Genomic DNA, 21464 nt, shown 5'->3' with positions numbered 1-21464 from the left:
GTTTAAGTGTACGCTGTATTTAGAATATTTTCCAACAGCGAACTGAATTCAAAGTGAAACGTATCTAAACAGTTTTTTGTCATCTGAGCCTGCTGGTTTTGGAGAGAGCACAGATAGGTTTCACTTTCAGTTCAGTTCCCTGTCTGACAGCAAGATAAAGCGGTGAAAATATTTTAAATATAGCGTACACTTAAACGGATATTGATTTTTTTAGGTGAGCCTTTTTTTTAGGTGTCTAAAATACGTTTTCTGCCATCCTTGTCCACAGCAGTACATTGCTTTACTCTGGTGTCGGTACTCCTGTCTGTTTCTCCAAACTGGGGGCGTACCGACCATCATCTACTGTAAATAATACACCTACAATGGATAAGTACCTCATAAAACCCCAGTTCAAAACACCCGAACTATCCCTTTAAAGTAGCAAAAGTAAAAGTACTCCTTGTGCAGCAGAATGCTCCTGTCAGTGTTATATGTTTACAGTAGCCTATATTATTGGATTATGTTTACTGATGTATTAAGCAACATTTTAATTGCATAGCTGGTGAAGGTGGAGCTAATTTGAATTAGTATATACTTGATTTTTATACTATTGGGTAGTTTACATCTGTAACAAAGATGATCATATACACTCAGTTGCCATTTTATCAGGTACACCTAGCTCAAAATAAGGCAGTGTAATACAACACCCCTGTGATGAATCCTACCTTCATGAAGGTTATAGTGTTCAGTTTTTGTTGAAACTGTTTTAGTGAGGTGTTGTTTCAACTTTATGGTCATTTTGGAGGCGGCTTCAAGGGATTTATTGATCTAGTACAACATTGGACTGTTGTTGTTGTTGTTGTTGTTGTTGTTGTGAGAAAAAAATGGAAAAAGGGACAAGAGCTTAAAATGAAGGATAAAGAATAAAAAAAAGGAGGAAAAATATAAATAAAAATGCCACCCAAGAGCATTGTAGCTATGGGTATTTTCTTCTTTCTTCCTCTGGTTAATATTGTCTCCCCCTTTCGCTCTCTCCCCTCTATGTCTTTTACACATCCACCCACACAAATACACACCAACCTATCGTACATATACACATACTGTATACTATGTGTATATGTATCATATGTGTCTTCATGTTGGTCACTGTATTGCACTACTGTATAAACTAATAAAAACGTAAATAAATAAATAATACAAATACATTTAAAGCCCCTACTAAGTGTATTTTGTATGTACCTTACAGTAACCTGCAAAGTAACTAGTGACTATACAGTACCTGTCAAATAAATGTAGTGGAGTAAAAAGTATATCTCCTCTGAAATGTATTGGGTAGAAGTATAAATTAAAATAGTATAACATTTAAGTAATCCAGAAAAGTAGCTACACTACTTGAATACATGTACTCAGTTAATTTCCATCACTGAAAGCTATGAGCAACATATTTGCATAACAATGAGCACAAATGCAGAAGAAGCACATACAAACAGGTGACAAATTAAAGGTTCTCTATAAGGAATTCAGAGCATTTCTATTGTCTCCACATGGTGACGGCTAAGCCAGCAGCTAACGGTGCTAACAGCGCTAACAGTGAAAACAATGGCAACAGTGCTGACAGAGCTAACAGTGTTTACCTGAGGGGAACCGGAGGGAGGGTGCTATGTTTCCGCAACAACACCGGGATAACACCGGGCGGCGTTATCAGCGGTATTAGCTAGCCAGTGGGGCACAACAGAGAGACTCACATGCACCAAAGTGTGCGTCATCAGTGGATATAAGCCTCATAGACGTGGGTCAGTAGGGGCTTGCTACACCCACTAGTAGGTTTTATCATCAATTCACATGGGCAATCAGCGAAAGAAGGAATAAAAGAAGAAAACAGCGATCTGTAGCGAATGTAGTAAACATGATAAGACATAAAGCGGAAGTCAGGCGCTGTAGTATAGGCAGCGTGAAAATCCATATGGGGTAGAGGTCGAGGGCAATGGATGGGACACAAAACATTTTGAAACATAGTTATTTTAAGCCAAAACACTGTTTTTCGCTAAACATAACGAAGTGGTTTTGTTGCCTTAACCTAAACAAGCTGTTTTGTTTCTGTTCAAAACGTAAAGTTTCATGCAGTTTTACAACACATTAGAACATGTTGCTTTTAAGTTTCGCTTTCACTTTTACAACATAGTAGGTGTAGTAGGCCCCTACTGACCCACAGCTATGATGTTTATAGTGACCAATAACGCACATTTAATGGCCTGACAATGTAGTAGGTGTAGTAGGCCCCTAATGACCCACATCTACGATGCTTATAGCAACCAATAACGCACATTTAATAGCCTGATAACAGTCTAATTGGGTGACAAAGCACAGAGAAGCTCGGATTACAACACACACAGAGGGAAAGCGACTTCATTCTCTGCTCAGGTAGACATTACTCCTCTATATCTTTGCATAGCAAGTAGTTGTTTGCTGCTATATTAATGCTCTTAATCCTGTATATAGAACCTTAAGGGGACCGCTGAACAAAAAGTGCAGAAACATAATGCATGCAGATGTTTCCATACAAAGGGTATAACAATTATGTGAACATATGCTATTGCCTTCGCAGCCACCAGATCTCCACCCAACTGAACAAGTATGGGAGATTTTTGGAGTTGTTCTAGTGGCTCATATGGTCCAAACACCTTATTAAGACACTCACAATATAGTAGATTTCCTTTAATTTATCACCCATCTGAATCAGCAGATAAGTCTCTGCTAATGACCCCTTTTCAACATTGAAGCTAAGGCTGTTGTAAATGTCACTTATAGGTTACTGGTCTCAGTTCAGTTAGCACAGACAATGCAACATCAATACCACTGCAGTCTTTCCCAGTAATGAGAAGAAGTGCTGCTGAAGTGCAAGAAAACAAAATCTATACCATCTGCAGGATAACCACACACTTAAGCACTCATAGTCCCACAGCTTTATCTCTAAAAGCTATTTGGAGCAAACAAACTATTTTGCTGCATTTAATCTCATATCACACAAGGACACCTGTGAGAGCCGACAGGAGGAGGTGTTACAGTCAAGTTTATTCAACCATGAATGTTTCATATAAACAAGTGTGCACAGGGAAGACCTCGTCCTCAAGGTCCCGATCCTAAACCAAACGTCTACCTGAGATTTCAGTTCACCTATTTCACGTGGGATTCACATAACGACGCGGAGAAACAATTCTAGACTATTCAGTTTTCTGTGGCATATTTTAATGCTACAGTACAACATGTCAGACGGTAGTTCTCAGTGACGGTTTTGGCAATTCTACAAGCTACAATGTTTGCCCTACTCTTATACAAAAGAAAAGTTAAAACTCATCAGATCTGATTTTCTCTTTTTTTTGTTGTTACAAATCCTTACTAAATCTTCTTACAAGTCTTTAGTATTGCTCTTGCTACATTGAAAAAATAGAAAAATTACATCTGAATGTTGAGCTGTGGATGTGGTATTTATAAAGAGCCTTGCCCTTCAGTGTTCATGGCTATGTTTCAATAGTCCTTAGCTGCTTACTCTCCACGTTTCCTCTCCTCTGTAATGGCGTCTGCAATCAGAGAAGAAGGTACGAAACAAAGAACAAGACATCGAAGAGTTTCTCGTCAACAAAAAGTCTAGGATTCTGCAGAGGTGCTGGGTGTCACCAGATCGTCCTCTCCCTGAGCTGCTTCCTCCGCTGCTGCTGCGTCTGCGTCTGTTGCTACTTCCTGCTCGGTGGCCATATCTAAAGAAGTGTCCGTGTCGGGGGCTTCGAAGGACTCGCCCCCCAAGTCAGCCAGTTTGATGTAGCCCTTACTGTTGGAGCGCTCCAGACGAGGGCAGCTGAAGCGTCTGGCTCTGTCGCCTTGACGACCCACAGACACAGACAAGCTGCAGCGGCGTGCAGACCTGGGCTGATCCGTGAGGGAGTTGAGCGAAAGCCGTGACCCCATCGCCCTGGCAACAGGTGATGGAGGAAACAGCTGGGTCCACTCTGGTTGAGCCTGCGGCGCCCCCTGTTGGTCAGCTATGGTTAAGTCCTCGTGGCTCTGATTGGGCGGCGGGGAATCTGTCGTCGAGGCATCCATCCCGTTGGCGTCTGTCTCGTCAGTCTGGCCGCTGCTGGCTTGCCCTTCCTCGCTGATTGCTTCGGCGGCAGCCTCAATAACCACCCCTTCCTCCGAGCGCCCCTCTGCCTCCGCCCTCTCAGACTCCTCCACCTCACAGTTGTTCAGTTTGATCACAGGGAGCGTGAAAGCGTTCACGGAGGAGGTTACGATGGAGGTGGTCTCCCACTGGCGGGGCTGAGGCGCCTGCTCGCCGCTATTGCTGTAGTCTTTGTAGATGCTGTAAACGGTATCCGTGAAGGTCTGGACATCTCTGGACCAGCTCCGAGGCCTGCTGGCCAACGACGGGCGTCTGAACACATCATCGCCGCCCAACTCGCCCTGGAGTCCAGTGGAGGGCCAGGAGCCACGAGTAAGCATCCCACTTGGAGGGAATGCGCCCGACGGGCCCTCGGCGCTCCTCGCCTGAGTGTAGTTCACCATACCGTTCAGAGGCGAGTACTCCTTTGACCTTATGCTGTGTAGATCTATAACAGTGGAGTAGATGTCCCTCAGGTTGATGATTTTGGTTTTCTTGTCTCGGTTTTCATGAAGGACTGCGTTGGCGCAGATGAAGAGGAAAATGCCGATCCCCATCACCAGCGGTCCGAAGACTTTCAGATTGTCTGAGTACAGGTAATTGTTCAGGAAGTCACACAGGAAGCCACATTGAGGGGCGCTGCTGTTAGAATGGCTCTGGTTGAGTAAACGTGTCTGTCCGGAGGGCAGCTTATTACGGGTGAAGTTAGAGGAAACAGGCAGACTTTTGGAGTAGCTCATCCTGTTGTTGTGGTATCCTCCAGTCCTGCGGCGCTCCTGGTACTGCTGCTGGTTCTGGCTGGGCCAGTAGCCCAGCACCGCCATGGAAATCCCCACCATGAGAACTATAACTCCCACTCCAGCCACAAAACCGGCCGGGGAGCACAAGTTGAGCTTCCCCTTCACCACCACCACGTCGTTCTTCTTCTTTTTCTTGGATTTCCGCTTCCGTTTGTTTTCTGCCCGGTTCTTAGAGCGCAGGGAATCATTGCGCCTGTTCATGCGCAGCAGGCCACCCGTGGCTATCATGGCGGCGATTGGACAGCAGGCTTGTCACTCAACCTGGCAGGACACAACATAGAAAAAGAGAGAGAGCATTAGGTTAATGATTTACATGATAAGAAGAAGGTTTAAACATGTAGAGCCACAGAGTGAATATGTTCGTTTCACTGAGAGATTACACATGTAATCCAGATTTATTATACATACAAGGCTGGATTAACGACCAGGCAAAGCTGGCAACTAACCCTCAGGGACCACGAAGGCCTCAGGTTCACTCTGTGACAATTAATTATACATTTGTTTGGTGATGTGCACCACTAAAACACAATATAAACTGAAATATTTAAAGAGGACCTATCATGCTAATTTTCAGGTTCATACTTGTGTTTTGGGTTTCTAGTAGAACATGTTTACAAGCTTTAATGTTCAAAAAACGCTTTATTTTTCTCATACCGGCTGGGCTGCAGCACCTCTTTTCACCATCTGTCTGAAACACTCTGTTTGAGCTCCGCAGAACAGTTGGTCAGTTGGCCCACTCTGTTGTGATTGGTCAACCAAACCAAACACTTCAGACTCCGCTCCAGCTCCACTCTAATTAGCTTTGTTTGAGGGCGTGCCAAACTAGCCGCTAGACAGGTATTATGCAACTGTGTTACTTGGTGACATCACCACGATACGGAAGAAAAGACGTGACTTCAAGCGAGGCGTTTCAGGCAGTTCAGGAGCCGTGTTTCTGTAGGGGAGAGTAACTCCCTTTGGAGTGGACTTTGGGCTTTGTAACTTTGCAGACCTTTTACATGCACAAAAAACTATATAACACGCTAAGGAAAGGGGAAAATCACAAAAGCATAATAGGTCCTCTTTAAGGGCTTTAAGGTGTAAAGACCTAGTTCTGATACCTTTGCAGGCCCTGAAAATGTATTTTCTCAGTCACTTTCTGACACTGGGGTCCAACATGAATGCACATTATTCCCATTAACATTTTATGTATTTCTTAAGTCCATGTGCTCTTCTTACTGGTTTGAAAGGGGCGGGAACACAGTGTCACAAACACCAATCAGGATTTAGCAATGTTTGAATCAAAATCTGCTGACAGTTAGTGGGTTGTTTGTCCGTCAAATCTGATGAGACAACACCCACACAGTCCTGATGAAGCAGCACTAAACTCTTAAAACCTAAAATGTTTTTGAAGTTGTTTTCGTCATGAATATTTAATGTTATAGAGAAATACTTAAGATTTGAGGCCAAGTTTTTCAGGGGCTTTAATATTCCAGCGTGGGAATACTGGTTGGTTTCTGGGGCAAAATGGGTTGGAAGAAAAGGAGAGGAGGGGGGTCAGGATCCATAAACGGGTTATGTATCTGAGATTCTATCCTACAGGTATACACTGCTTCTTTGCACCAAAGGCGGATGCAATATTAGTCATCAGATGGTCAGCAAACCGACTGATAACATCCATCTGCTGCTGTGGATCTATAAATACAATGATGTAAGCGAAACAGAGACGAATACCCAAGTTGACAGCGGAGAACAAGGAGTGCTATTTATCTATATTCAGCTGTGCCGGTGCGATATCAGCCCATGAAAATGTAATGTGTCCAGACAGGAGGCCAGCAGGCATGTTCTCTCCACCTCACTCTCTTTTCTCTCACCAACCTCCTGCACCCGAATCCACTTCACCAACCGAGCAGCTGTGCTTCAACATGACACATACAGCACATCACAAAAGGCTAATATATGAGCCATTTGTTTACACACCACCGGACGCTGCCTGGGAGATGTTTGCGTTTGTTTTCTGGTTATGCGGCAACAATAGTATAGAAGGGTCCAAAGGACAATGAAGGCACGAGCACTTATCATGATTATCTGCTGATGAGCTCCAACCACATGTGGCGGATGATAATGGGAGGATGGGGCTGATTAATTAGAACCAGCATTCCCTTCTTGATTGTGTGCTGCTAGGTATTTAATTTGACCAATCACGCTTAATTGTGTTTGACATATAGGGCTCAGGTTCATGAATAACTTATTCCACAAATAATTCCCTTCAGAGCAGCGATTAAAAAAAGGTGTTTGCTCTCTCAACCTCAACAGTCCTCCACTTCTTCCCCTTTATGATCCAAGTTATTATACAGGCACTGAAAGTAGAACACTGAGAGCTCTGCACCTGAGCTTCTTCAGCAAAGCAGCACACCGGTGCTCAGCTGCCGTTCACAACGACTTTGTCAGTATATCGCATCCAATAAGCACTCAAATGCCTTCCGGGCCAGAGAGAGCAAGTCAACCTGCACTAACGGTGGTAAAGCGGAGGCGGACCTCTCTCTATGTTTGGAGGGAGAAGGGGGCAGTAGCGGTATAACGTGGACCAAAAGTGCGTGTGGACATGTCGGACTGTATCTATAATGGCATCTGCAAGATTTCACACACCGGAGGAAAACAACCAATCAGAGCCGAGCTGGAGCCTGCTGTCTCTGAGCAGCTGTCAATCACTCACGAACTCTGATCCAACGGTCAACGCTGATCAAATATGAATCAATATTCTGTTACTGTAATGCCTATTTCTTGCATAAAATGTTCTCAGAATCATCTTGTAGTGTACTGTTTAGCTGTAAAATTAGAAAGTTTGCAGCCATGTTGAGATCAGTTGAGGAAATACCAAGCACCTCCCACCAGACGGAGCAAACTTTCTCATTTTACAGCTAAACAGGACACTATAAGATGTTTCTGAAATCATTTTATCTGAGAAATAGGTATTACAGTGACAAAATATTGATCCATATTTGATCAGCTGCCATTCACAACGACTTTCTCAGTATATCGCATCCAATAAGCACTCAAATGCCTTCCAGGCCCGAGAGCAAGTCAACCTGCACTAACGGTGGTAAAGTGGAGGCGGACCTCTCTCTATGTTTGGAGGGAGAAAGGGGCAGTAGAGGTATAACGTGGACCAGAAGTGGGTGTGGACATGTAGGACTGTGTCTCTGTCTGTGGTGCTGAACAGGAAGCTGCTGAACTACTCGGTTATGTCTCCCTTTAAATAATAAAAAAAGAAGACTCCCTTTAAATAATAATAAAAAAAGAAGCAGAAGCAGCATCTCGTCTGGCAGGATGGATGGATGGATGGATGGAGAGAGGATGGATGGAGGCCGGTGCGTCCATGCTGCGGGGGCGCAATATTTTCGCGCAAATCTGCATGAGTAATCGACTGTTGACATTACTGGCGCATCTGTTTCCCTTCTGTTGGGAAAAAAAGGTGTCTGTGGAAGGTTGGAGTTGGAGGTGAAAATGTCCAGAGCCACAGCGACGCGTCTGGCTCCAGAAACACACAAAGACAAACACTGTATTTTTGGTGCTCGGAAGGTGCAGACAGATGACAAACACGAACACCTCAACCACGGCCTGACGAAGCCCATGCTTCCATAACTATAACCAAGAGCTGTGTGTGCTCATGATTATACCTCTATTTAAACGCATGAGGCCAGACATTTGTCTTTAAATGCAAACATCAGGGGCGTAAAAAAAAAGTTGAACTGGATAACTAAATAGATCCACCTTTATATCCTATCATTTTGTCACTCCAACACCTTTTTTACTTTATGTCTCTCGCATATTGGACAGATGGTTCATCAAATATGTGAGACAGACCGAAATATCAACATAAAACTGCAACAAAATCATTAAACATCACGGATTAAAGTAAAGGGACTGGAGTGCGCATTGCTCCAATAAGTCCATCGCCTCCCTGACATCTTCAACTCTTAGTCCGTCGATTTATTCGAGATAAAAATAAATAAACACTCCCCAACTAAACCTCTCTGTTACACAATTAAAAGACTTCATATACCCCTGCTGCTCTACCTCGATACAGACATATTAATGTCAGATTAAACCCAAACAGAAGCCCGGATATATTCAGCTGGAGGTATAAAAAGACGCAGGAGGTGGTGATAAATAAATTAAAAATAAAATCATAAAAACATGGATCCCTCTTACCAGATATCGTGGCTCGACAGTCGAGCATGTTCGAAGGCGCACTCCTCGTTCAGCTGTGCATCATGTCGATGGTGCGCCACTTTTGGTGCCGAGTGAGTCTGGAAGAGTGGTTTCCAGTTGAACGCGGACTCACAATGGACCGACCGGGCAGCAGGGGCGGGCACACTGCGTTTCTATTGGTGCCCATTATTAGGCAGCGTGAAGAAGAAGGAGGGCTGCTGAGGACATTTAGCATACTGGGTGTTGTATCTCCTAACGCTTCCACATCTTTTTTTCCCTAGATTTTCTTACATGTTTGGGCACAAGAACATGCTGAATTAAAGCAGTAGTAGGTAGAATTGGAGCAAATATGATTTTCTTATAAAACGGTCACTATATCCTGACAGTAGTGCATGAGACAGGTAATCTGAAAAAAAAATCATGTGCTTCTGTTGTCCTCAGGTGCTTCTATAATGGCATCTGCAAGATTTCACAGACCGGAAGAAAAACAACCAATCAGAGCTGAGCTGGAGTCAGCCGTCTCTGAGCAGCTGTCAATCACTCGCAAACTCTGATCAAACGGTCAGCGCTGATCAAATATGAATCAATATTCTGTTACTGTAATGCCTATTTCTCGCATAAAATGTTTTCAGAAACATCTTGTTGTGTACTGTTTAGCTGTAAAATGAGAAAGTTTGCGACCCAACAGCCATGTTGAGATCAGTTCAAGGCCTATGGAAAGGAGGCTGGGTCATGCGTCATCAACGCGTCATATCTTTGGGGGTAGAACACATGCGCAATAAAATCTGGCCTGCACTCGCCAAAATTGAGCCAATCGCAACGCACGACCGCAACTTGTTGTGACTGTGTTATACCCCATTCCTAGAGACCCATGTCCGCCCGTGACCCAGCCTTCTTTCCATAAACCTTGGATCAGTTGAGGAAATACCAAGCACCGCCCACCAGCCGGAGCAAACTTTCTCAGCTAAACAGTACACTAAACAGTACACTACTAGATGTTTCTGAAAACATTTGAGGAGAGAAATAGGCATTACAGTAACAGATTATTGATTCATATTTGATCATCGCTGCCTAGTTTGACCGTTTGATCGGAGTTTGCGAGTGATTGACAGCTGCCTCCGTTGAATGAACAGCCAATAGGAACGCTCTCTCTCTGAAATGACCTGTGATTGGTCAAAGTCTCCCGCCACAAGCTAAATATTTGAACGCCTGAAAACAGAGCCATGAGGCGGTGCAGAAGTCATCTATCAGAACACTTGAATTACAATATGCTGAAAGGTTATTATGCAATTTTTTTTACCAATTATGCCAAAATCATTCTGCCTACTGCAGGTTTAAGCTTGATTGAGAGATGCCAGTTGCATTTTTGCCACAGTCTATAATTGCTGCACAATGATCTGGGAATTTGTATGACAAAGTGCGTGCACAGAGTACTTATTTGCATATCTCTGTAAAATCGGTGGAAATACAATGCATGAATAAATCACTGTGTTATGGGTTTAAACTGCACAGACAGTGTAGAGGAAGTCAGAGAAAGGCAAACTTAAACACACCAAATTCATCATCATGTGCTTGCCTCTCCCTATCTTTCTCCCTTGGGTTACATTGCTATAATTGCTTGTATGCTGCATGCCCCATGTTTAACAAAACGAAATATGACAGAGTCCAGATGTGTTCCAGTGATGTGAGACTGGGAGACAGATGCAGCAGCTATACACTGGGCAGGAGGTGGGGGAGAGCATGAATTACAAAGCTGATGCTCCAGAGAGCTGACTGCGAATTTATGACCCAGAAATGTGTTTTGTGTTTTGTTTGTGGCATAAATTAGAGGAAAGGAACAGAGGAAACTCAAGTGTGCATTGACACAGTTGGAGTCAAAGTATGCACGGACATGGGGAATAATCCGCGGGTTTTAAAGAGCTGTCTTTAATCCGTGGTGTTAACCGGTGCTGCTGCGTAGGTCTGGAGGCCTGGAGCAGCTTTCAGTATAGCTCTAAGCCTGTGCAATATAGGAAAGATACTGACACACAACAGATGTTTCTGAGCTTCTGACAGGGGCTTAAAACGTCTTTAAACTCTGTTACTGTGTACAAATATTCCAAAATATGTTGTTCTAAGATATCCAAGAGAGAAAGGCTGAGTGAGATTGGTAATTTTAACAGTCTGTAGAAATAAATCCATGATATACTCGACTGAATACAGGCCGAGTGGTTGCGCAGGTGGAAGCCTCACCAGCCTGTCCAAGTGTCCTTATACTCTTATCTAACTCATTTTGAGTAGCTGTGGATAAGCAGCTCGGTGCCAAAAATGCAACATTTACTGTGTATTTTTATATTATACTTTCTAAATATAAATTTGGAAATAAACTCTCAATTTCAGCTGCAGAATCCAACCACAACCACAACAGTCACCACACTCACTCACATCATCTGCACACCAATCCCCCATCTCATATTCAAGAGATTACTTTCCCTCAACAAATCAGCACACTCCCACATTTACAACCAGTTTAGCCTGACATGTTTTCCACTTCCTCTGTATTTCCCACAAAACCAGGTCTTGGATTCACTGTGAACTCCCTTAAATTGATCTTTGTTGACTAATGTGCTCCATGTCAAAGACTTGCCGGTGTTACACCAAAATCTGTGACCGCAGAGAGACAGCAAAACATGAGGTCACCATTTCTGACGGCTGTTGTCAGAAAATGTGACCCCACTGAACCTGTGTAAGAAATGAGGCAAATACGTGACAGAAAACACACAAAACTACATTGTTGAAAAACACAAATGTATTTTACTATTTCTAATTTAAAGACATATTCACAGAACTCTAAAAGAAAAGCAAAAGATAAGTACAGTAGGGGTCACATTTTCTGACGACAGCCGTCAGAAATGGTGACCTTGTGTGTTGCTGACTATCTGCGGTCACAGATTTCAGTGTAACACCTGTTCTGCTTAATTAATAGAATATATTAAAGAGGAGGAAAATAAATTAAATGAATTAGTCTTTACACAATGTAGAGCAATAGAGAAATAAGCAGGTTGTTGGTGAAGATGCTGCTATTGTTCAAATATAATGTTATTGCCATCTCATTGTTATGAGAAGTAGTTCCCGTGACCTATACAGGTGAAAGAGCATTAGATTGCAGACTCCTGCAGAAGCTGCAAAGGATTAACATTAATTTCTGCAGCGTTTCCAACTTGCTCTAATGACTTTACCCTCACATACTTAATCATTTTCTTATCAAGACATCCCCCCAGGTAATTAAGCTCACCTAGAGCATGGTGATGAAGTGGATATTCTCAGTCATAGAAAGAGAAAGAAGATGAAAAAGAGAAACACCGGAGAAGGAGCGACAGGAGAGATTCAGAGCTTTTCCTTATGTCACACACTCCCTCATCTTTGGGCGGGGCATTCCTTTCCACACGGCAGCAGTAATTCAATAATTCAATTTAATCCTCAGTGATCATCTGTCACAGTTATTTAAGACACCGCTGTCCCGTCCTGAATGAAATATGTCTCCTATATATACAGATCGGCTCCCTATACCATTTTCTGATGCGTATCAAAAAAAAAGATCATCCCTCAAACATCCCGGCTCCCAGGTGACGGTGCACTACAGTAGGGCTCACATATACTGTAGTGTCAAAAATAGCTCCAGTGGATCTCCTCCTGAAATCTAACCGGCTTTGTTACAGTTCTGTATCTGCACAGAAGAAGGCATTCACTTTGCCCTCTAGCTCCCTTTACTATTCAGACCCTCTTTCTGTGTGCAATATGATGGTTAACAGCTCAAATATATATATCTGAAGCAGCATCAGGACCTACAGGGGGATCAGTTCGTTTCATTTCTTAAGCTTGGGCTGTACTGGCTAATTGGGGATGTAGAAACCTGGGATATGGGCTCAGTGAGAGATCAACTCCCTCCGGGAAACGTTGTCATCATTACTGTCTTATTTGCTGCAGGAGTCAGAAGGCTTCGCAGTTGGGGAGATAAAAGCGTTCCTCCCTTCTGAGGCCTTAGACATAAAGAAACAGTAGCTGAGCGCTTTTACGGATTTGAGGGAGATGATGGGCCATCAATTAAACTGGAAACAACTACTCTGGTATGAGTTATTGAGGAGTGAAACATCTGCCTCCTGTTTAATTAGATGCACAATCAGAATGAGGCTGGCATTATTCTATATTTTCCTTGCTGCCAACAAATCCTATGAAAAGATCAAATCCCAACAATGCATTGGTCCGTCTACGATTTCTGTAACACGTAAGGGACCAATGGGCTTATGGCCAAGAAGCCATAAATCTTTAACAATATGTCACTAATAAATAGTTTCATTTTTAAAGTAGGCTGAGTAATTTCTTTAAACAGCTGTGCCTCGTAAGTTTCAAGAAAATGATACTCAAACAGGAATAAATTGTATATTTGTAAGGGACTATTTTCAGCCGTGGATTAATACACATTTGGTGCTCTAGTGATGATTTACAGCTGCAGAATGCTGTGTGGGAATGACTAAAAAAAACCTGCAGTGCCCATGTTCATTGTAAAGAAGCAATGTGTCACTCAGTGCAACATTGTGACTCATTGGTGTGTTTTTAATAGTTTTTGAGAAGGATCGGCATGCAGTCTCGGAGAAAAACACTCAACGTATCCTCATACGAACTGTTTGATATCCTCAAACAGTTTGTATGATATCGTACAAAAAGTTATTCCTCATTTTTCGGGCGTTTTCCTACGAATGTCCAGCAATGTGTGATGAATGTCCAGCAATGTGTCAATTTCCGCTTGTTACATGCATACAGTCTATTCAAAATAAACTTTCATCTTCACAGGAAATAACTTAGTTAGATTTAGGAAAAGATTTTGGTTTGGGTTAAAAATAACTACAGAAGAGGTGTTACTGAAGTACAGACGTTACAGTATATGACAAATAAATCAATGTTGACTTCTGGTTTCACACGGGGTACAAACATCGGTCTCCTGGGCGAAATTCAGGTGTTTTTTGACCCACTCACACACCCCGACTTCCATCCCACTCTGCGTTTGTCGCTCCTTATCCTTCCTTCACGATTCACGTGGATTAGATACAAATTAATTTTTATGGGATATAGATGAATTACAGTGCATTACATTATTCGCAAGTATAGTTAAGTATGTGTAATGTATGAGAACAAGCTGACCCACTTCGCTACATGACATGTGTAGGATCTGGTGGTATCTAGCGGTGAGGTGAGGACGTTGCAACCAACTGTGCCAAGCGTTGTGGAAAGCTACGGTGCCACGAAAATATGAATGGCCCTCTCTAGAGCCAGATGGAGAAGAGCCAGTGCGTAGAGTGTGTGTACCTGGCAAGTGAGTGGTGAAGCAAGGGAGAGAGAGTGGCGGCAACGGGAGTGAATAACGTTATCGACTCTGGCCCAAGCAGGAAATGTTAACAGAGTTTGGTTTGTCTGTTCTGGGCTACTGTAGAAACATGGCGGTGCAACATGGCGGTCTCTGTGGAGAGGACCAGCTACCTATGAAGTTATAAACGGCTCATTCTAAGGTAACGAAAACACAACGATTCTTATTATCAGGTGATTATACACTAAAGAAAACATAGTTATTAATATTATATTCCATTTTTGCCAATAGATCCCCCTAGTTGTTACAAACTGTTCCTTTAAATATACAACCCATTTGCTATACCTGATATAGTTTATAACCTGAATTATCCGTCATGAATTCCCCAAAGGATCACACTATCCAACTCCGACATCCTCATGTATAAATCACAACAGCTGCTATCAGTGCACAAAATAGGGTCAAAAAGAAATAACAATAAAGAAAGTATTCTTCTTCCCCAAACCAAACTGCAATTAATAATAATTAAACACACACACATCAAACTGTTGACCTTCAGTTTCGACTGAAGCTACCCCATGTTCATTATCTTGCACAATGGCAACTCAAACAGTGGAAGGGAGGAGCTCCTCATAAATCACACCAGAGTTTCCCAACGTAACCATCAGCTGCACCATTGTCTACTCAGGTACTGTAGGGAGAAGACCTTCTTTTGATGAATGACCATTAGGGTCCATCTGCAGCTTGTGGTTGTGGCTAATGAGATGCGTGACAGCGTACCGACTGATACAGGTCATGGAGACATATGGGCATTTCTGGTCCATCCGTTTCTATGTTCGGCAGCCATGCATCTCTGACTGGAAATGGAACGAGATCCAGTTGTAGCAGGCGCGGGGACCAGTAGCTGGGTTTCCAAGGAGAAAAGATCATGCGAGCCTGTACGAGTGGGAGGGTGGGAGTGGAGAGCAGCAGGTGAACACTTGCTCCCAGCAGGTAGCCGGTTCCCACCGGTGACCTTGTTTCATTTCCATGGTATAAATGTCTGATGAATAGGCAACCAAGGACCTGAACAGGAATAGATGCCAGCGTTAGCTCACATATCATCAGCTGGCAACACTAATGGGAATTCATGGGTAAAATATGGAGAACGTAATGGAAACTTGCCCTACATAGAGAGAACTCGGACACCTCCTTTAAGGCTGAACTGAGTTGTGCCAAAGTTTGCCAAAAGAAAATGTAAAAACTTTCCTTTTTCCACCACTTTCTCTGCTTATGAAGAGGATAATAAACAGCAATGAGCAGAGTGGGCATTATCTCAAGAAAAGACAGTAATTACAATCCTCAACATCAAAAGCTCTGTTCCTCCTAAACTGCAGGATCATGAATCCTTTAGGCTGAGCAGTTACAACAAAGAAGCTGTTTTTTCCACTGTTTGGCTTCACGGCCACATTTTGCAGTGCAGCGAGGCAGTTGCGCAATCAGAGCTAATTCTCTCTGGTTTGTAAGATGCAAGCTTCATGGGCTCTCCGTAAGAACGGTTTCTTTGATCTCCCATCCTAGATAATATAGGTCATCTCTTCAGGGAGAAACAACAAAGACCAAATGAGGCGGAAAATACCATTCAACCCACCTCGGTGGAGCAAGAAGCAAATAGTCCCTCCAATGCAGCGTTACGGACCACAACAAATAGCCTAACAGACCTCTTTTCAGGGTCTTGATCTTTGGCATTTGCAACACAACGGTCCATCAGCTTGTGTACTGACGAGAGAAAAAGCTATTTTTTTTAAATGTGAAATATTGCATCTGTCATTTCCTATTCTGCTGCCTGTATGTGGAGCCTGTTCAGACTGGGTATCCATGGCAACCGTTTTATAATGCCTCGCGAAACACCTTAGAAGAGGTTCCTTTTTATCCGGGCTGGAGGGCTGGGACAGAGGCGGCGGAGAATCAAATGAGAGGGCAGAAGTGACAGCTGAAGGGTCTGTACATAGAATTTTTTTTTTGCCAGCTGACGTCTTTGTGAGTCACCCCCTCAAAACACATGACTTGCAAAATGGATATGGGAAATAAAGAAATGGAGCTCACCCTGAGAGACCAGAGGAAATATGATGACATAAGATATTGTCTGTTTTTATAGCAGGGCCAAAATGTCCAAGAAAAACCTCTTTTGCAGATTTAGAGATTCAACTTAGAAAGATACCATCGTTGCATGTGATTCAGTGAGACATTGCTGGCACTGACATTCACCGTACAGGGGCATGGTCTCCGGGTCCTGTAGGACGAGTCCAGTCATGTGGAATTCAGCAGGCGTGAGCATGACTGGGAGGGGGGCACACAGCCAGCTGGGTCTTCTGCAGGGGTGAGCTGGAGCCCATGCCAGGAGCTGACAGGACCAATCAGGGAAGAGCTCAGACCTCATCCATGCATGCTAATCAGCCCGTCAGAGGAGCCCGGGTCGAGGGCGTCTTCAGGGGTTCATTGCCATGGATACAGCAGCAGTCACACGATATTACCTGAGCAGGTAAACCAAGCGGAAGGAATGTGGCGTCCTGGCATTGGCTGCATGACCTTCAGTTACGTCACTGCTTCTCAGAACAGTCACAGACTGCAGGGTGAGAAAGCAGAAATATTGAATTTTTTTGGTGTTTTCATGGATGCTTAGTAGCTCAGTAGCTAAAGCATCTCATGATTAATGAAGGAATACAAAACTGAATATTTTTTCATTGTTCTCTACAAAATAAGAACATTGGGTCAGGAAAAAGAAGAAGAAAACAAGAACACAGAGTTTTAAAGAAATATGTAGGCTATGGCAAAAAGAAGTCGTTCATCATTTCAGCACAATCCTATAAGTGGATTTTTTGGCTAATGTGGCTAGTTTGTCTTTTTCACAGCTCCACTCTTTTTTTCTATTTTCAGTTGTGTGACACACATGGTGTTACCTCAACTTTGTTTTGGAGACTATAGGTGGTTTGATGGGAGACCAACAAGAAAACTCTCCAGAGTGTGTTTTTATCTCTTTTGGATAAGCTCTTTAATCATATTAAAAGGCTCCTCTGAGTCACCAGAGTGAGTGACACAAACCCATCAGTAAATGATAGATAGATGGGAATGCTGGGACTTTATTGTATTATTTTGACTTTGCAGAGTCAAATATGCTGTAAATATGATGCGATTCTCTCCAAAACTGATTATTCATCCAACAAGGCAGTCATTTTTTAATGCATATATTTAGCACATTAATCACTTATCTCCGTCACAACATTTCCCAGTTGTGTAGTCTGAAAAACTGCATTTCCAATCGAAAGGGTTTCATCTCGGTGGGCGACCTAACACAACCACTTTTGACTGCTTTTATCCGGAGTATCTTTGAGGTCATTCATCTTTTTATATGCTAATATTTTAATCAGCATTTCCCAGTGAATTAAAGCTTGGCAGGGCTCAGACTCATTTGTGTTATCGGGCAAATTAACCTTTACTGCTGGAAGGACAGTTGAAAATCCTAACGGCCCGATTGTATTCAGAAGATAGTCATTTCTCCTCAGTAAACTGACTAATATGAATTGAGTAACGACGTGTCAGTGGTGTATTCTGATGAGAAAATTCAGTTTCTTTCCACATATTGGATTATTGACCTACATTCGCACCTTTCTGAACCACAAATGTTGAATATAATGAAACAAATTAACCATAAACGTATGATTGTGACCTCACAGCACACTGGCAGCATTATGGAGCTCAAATAAATATTGATTGCAAGTTATTCTCATATCTCTTCAAGTTCAGGGAGAGGTCAGAGATCATATTGATACACAAACTGTTACGTGATTGATCTTTTGCATTAAAAGGTGTCATCAAAAAATAAAATAATGGTTAGGAAGAGACACAAAGCAGAGTAAAGTTTGATCAAAGAGAAAAACTTAAATAGGGCATTGTGCTTCGCAAGGGAGGCGAAGAACATCAAAGGGAAGGAATAAATTCAGTCTGCTTTTACACAATGTAAAACCCACATTAATTGATTTTTAGGCAACGTGGGGCAGCACAACAAGCTGTAAACACAACTTTGACATATTACCACCTTATAAAGTTGATATGGTAAAACGTTGTAGCAAACAGTTTCCTATTTTAACATCCGGCAGATACAGAGTATTAGTATTAGCATCTATTTGGTGTTGCGTTTCTGGCCAACTGATGAACCTAAGTCCGATAGTCACTCTCCGTATAGCTCCGTTTTTGGTCTGCAGGGAAATAACTGGCTCTTTAGCTGCTAAATCCTCCACCATGTGCACCAGCTGGTCGCCAACTGTGTCTATCTGCTGTTTGGTGCTCGGCCGGTAGCGTGCAGTGGGTTTTTATCAGGCGGCAACCTCCGGGTCTGAGAAGTGAAGCCAATGTGGAAGTGCCTTAAACTTGCATTCTTCATAACAGCCAGCAGGGGGCGACTCCTCTGGTTGCAAAAAGAAGCCTGAATGTATAGAAGTCTATGAGAAAATGAGCCTACCTCTCACTTGATTTATTACCTCAGTAAACATTGTAAACATGAGTTTATGGTCTCAATCGCTAGTTTCAAGTCTTCTTCAATACAGCATGATGTTCATTTAGAAAATTTTGGTCCCATTTAGAATCAAATAGACCATAAAGCAGGGGATGCTTTAGGGCGTGGCTACCTTGGGATTGACAGGTCGCTACCACGGCGTTGTCCGGTCTGGGAGTTGTCTGCGTTTTCGTCTTAGAACTTTAACCCTTTAAAAGTGTGTTTTCACTTCATAAAAGTTAATTCTAACAGTTTGGTCGCCTAAAAATGTACTAATTTGGTTGTACTTAGCTCCACCCTTTCGGGTCACTTCTGGTTGCATAAAATCAAGATGGCGACGGCCAAAATGCCAAACTCATGGCTTCAAAACAGCAGTCCATAAAAACCAATGGTTGATTTCACAGTGACTACGTCCACTTCTTATATACAGTCTATGGTTTTTATCAGAGCTGTTGCTGAGACAGTTTTGGGCCGTAAAATCAAAACCATGAGCTGAAATATGCTTAAACTGAGGTGAACTGCAGCGTCGGGGGAAAAGTTCTCTGTGGGTTTATCACTACGAGCTACCCCTTTCACATACACTTTGTTATTTGATACATCTTAGATATAAAATATTGATGCAGCTTTAATATAGTACCACATCGAATGCAATGTGGTAAAATGTTCCAGCAGCTACAGTAGGATGAAAACCAATAGCATCCTCTGAGGAGGGCATTGCAGTACTCCAACCGACAAGTGGTAAATTCTGATTTCTCTGCAGTTACCTGTGACGAGAAGCCTTTTACTTTATATTTTTAGCCATGCTTGCAGCCTGGCTCTACACCCTAAAAATGTGATCAATGGTTTACTTAAAAAAATTAAGGCAACAAAGTGACACGTAATATAATTGAGTAGATTTTACTACTACAAATTTGATTAAAAAGTATTGAATAAATTAAGTAAATCCAAATTAATTTCACAAGGAAAACTGATTTATATTTACAGAATATCTGGGTGAAATTGATTTACATTTACTGAATATCTGGGTGAAATTGATTTATATTAATTAATTATCTTAGTGAAATTGATTTATATTTACTGAATATCTGGGTGAAATTGATTTATATTAATTAATTATCTTAGTGAAATTGATTTATATTTATTAATTATTTGGTTGAAATTGATTTAAATCAATTAATTATCTTGGTGAAATTGATTTATATTTACTGAATATCAGGGTCAAATTGATTTATATTTACTGAATATCAGGGTAAAATTGATTTATATTTACTAATTATTTGGGTAAAAATGATTTGGATTCACTATATAAAATACATAATATCAACTAACATTTTAACACATTGTTGCTTGAATCCATTCAATAATATTGATTGTCACTTTGTTGCCACAAATTTTCTATGTCTAATCTACTAAATATCATGCCTTTTTGGTGCCACAGTTTACTTCGGTTGGGCCAACAGATCACAATGCATAAGTACAGCAGGTAAACATTTATTTGAGCCATTTATAAATTATTAAGTTTCTCCAATGTTTTTCAAGTGCAAAGTGCAAACATACAACAATAAAGTAGAGAGGGGCTATAATAAAACAAAGAAAGAAACCATGCATGTGTACAACAGGGATACAATTAATATTTACCTGACAAATGTATACTTGAGACTACTTGACAGACTTGGAGTGATGAAAAGGCAAAATTTACCAAAACTGCACAATGACCTATAACCTCTGCCCATCACTTTATTACAGGCACAGATTCCTTTTTTTGGATGTGATTAAAGGTTTAGTCTTGATAGTTTATTGCATTTAAATTACGTTGTATGTTTTCAGACTGCAATTATTTTTTTAAATTTGAATATGAAATATTTTTTTATGACATGCACTAATTGAAATCCTCAGGGCCATTATGTTTTTCAAACAGCTAAAAGTAAGCGATAAAATATCACATGTTAATTGACTTACAGTTTGGGATACGGTCAAGTGCTTACATTTGCCTTACATCTTCACTACTGGCTAAAATAGGACTCTGGACAATCACATTATTCATTTGTTAAAATTCCCCAATTAAAACCTATTAAATTTGCATCCCTGGTGTACACAGTAGAATCACAAGGTACAAGAACAGCTACCTGTGGCATTATTAAGTCAAAAACATAATACCACTCCCCTCAAATGAGTATGATTGTTTCTTTCTAAATAACCACCTGCAACACTGAAACTTGTGCATTTTACAAAAATAACTAACCCTTGAAAGTAACAATGTGACAGTTTTCACAATTACTTAACAATTCCCTTCATTCTGCAAGGGTCCATTTTCTTAAGCTAGTAGCTTATTCTTGACGCTGTTCACTTTTGGGGACAAATTCAAACAATCCAGCTTGAGGAAGAGTTTCTGGAAGACTTCAAGCGTGTACCTGAGCTCCTTTGGATAGGCGAGGTTCACTGCATATGCCAACCCAACGAGCA

The 21464-nt window shown here is 41.8% G+C and overlaps 1 protein-coding gene across 1 annotated transcript; it reads right to left on the bottom strand.

Annotated features, from left to right (window-relative positions):
* Nucleotides 1–2698: 2698 nt before the first annotated feature.
* On the bottom strand, nucleotides 2699–9378 carry tmem200cb (transmembrane protein 200C, genome duplicate b). Its single transcript, XM_074651922.1, has 2 exons — nucleotides 9130–9378; nucleotides 2699–5196 (listed from the first exon to the last, which is right to left on the bottom strand). Exon 2 carries the CDS (start codon nucleotides 5161–5163, stop codon nucleotides 3625–3627), a length of 1539 nt encoding a protein of 512 aa, XP_074508023.1. The 5' UTR covers nucleotides 5164–5196; nucleotides 9130–9378; the 3' UTR covers nucleotides 2699–3624.
* Nucleotides 9379–21464: the final 12086 nt, after the last annotated feature.

This window comes from Sebastes fasciatus, chromosome 11 (assembly GCF_043250625.1).
Source record: "Sebastes fasciatus isolate fSebFas1 chromosome 11, fSebFas1.pri, whole genome shotgun sequence".
NCBI lineage: Eukaryota > Metazoa > Chordata > Actinopteri > Perciformes > Sebastidae > Sebastes > Sebastes fasciatus.
Note: the sequence above shows the minus strand (reverse complement) of the source record. Positions and strands in the feature narration are given on the sequence as shown.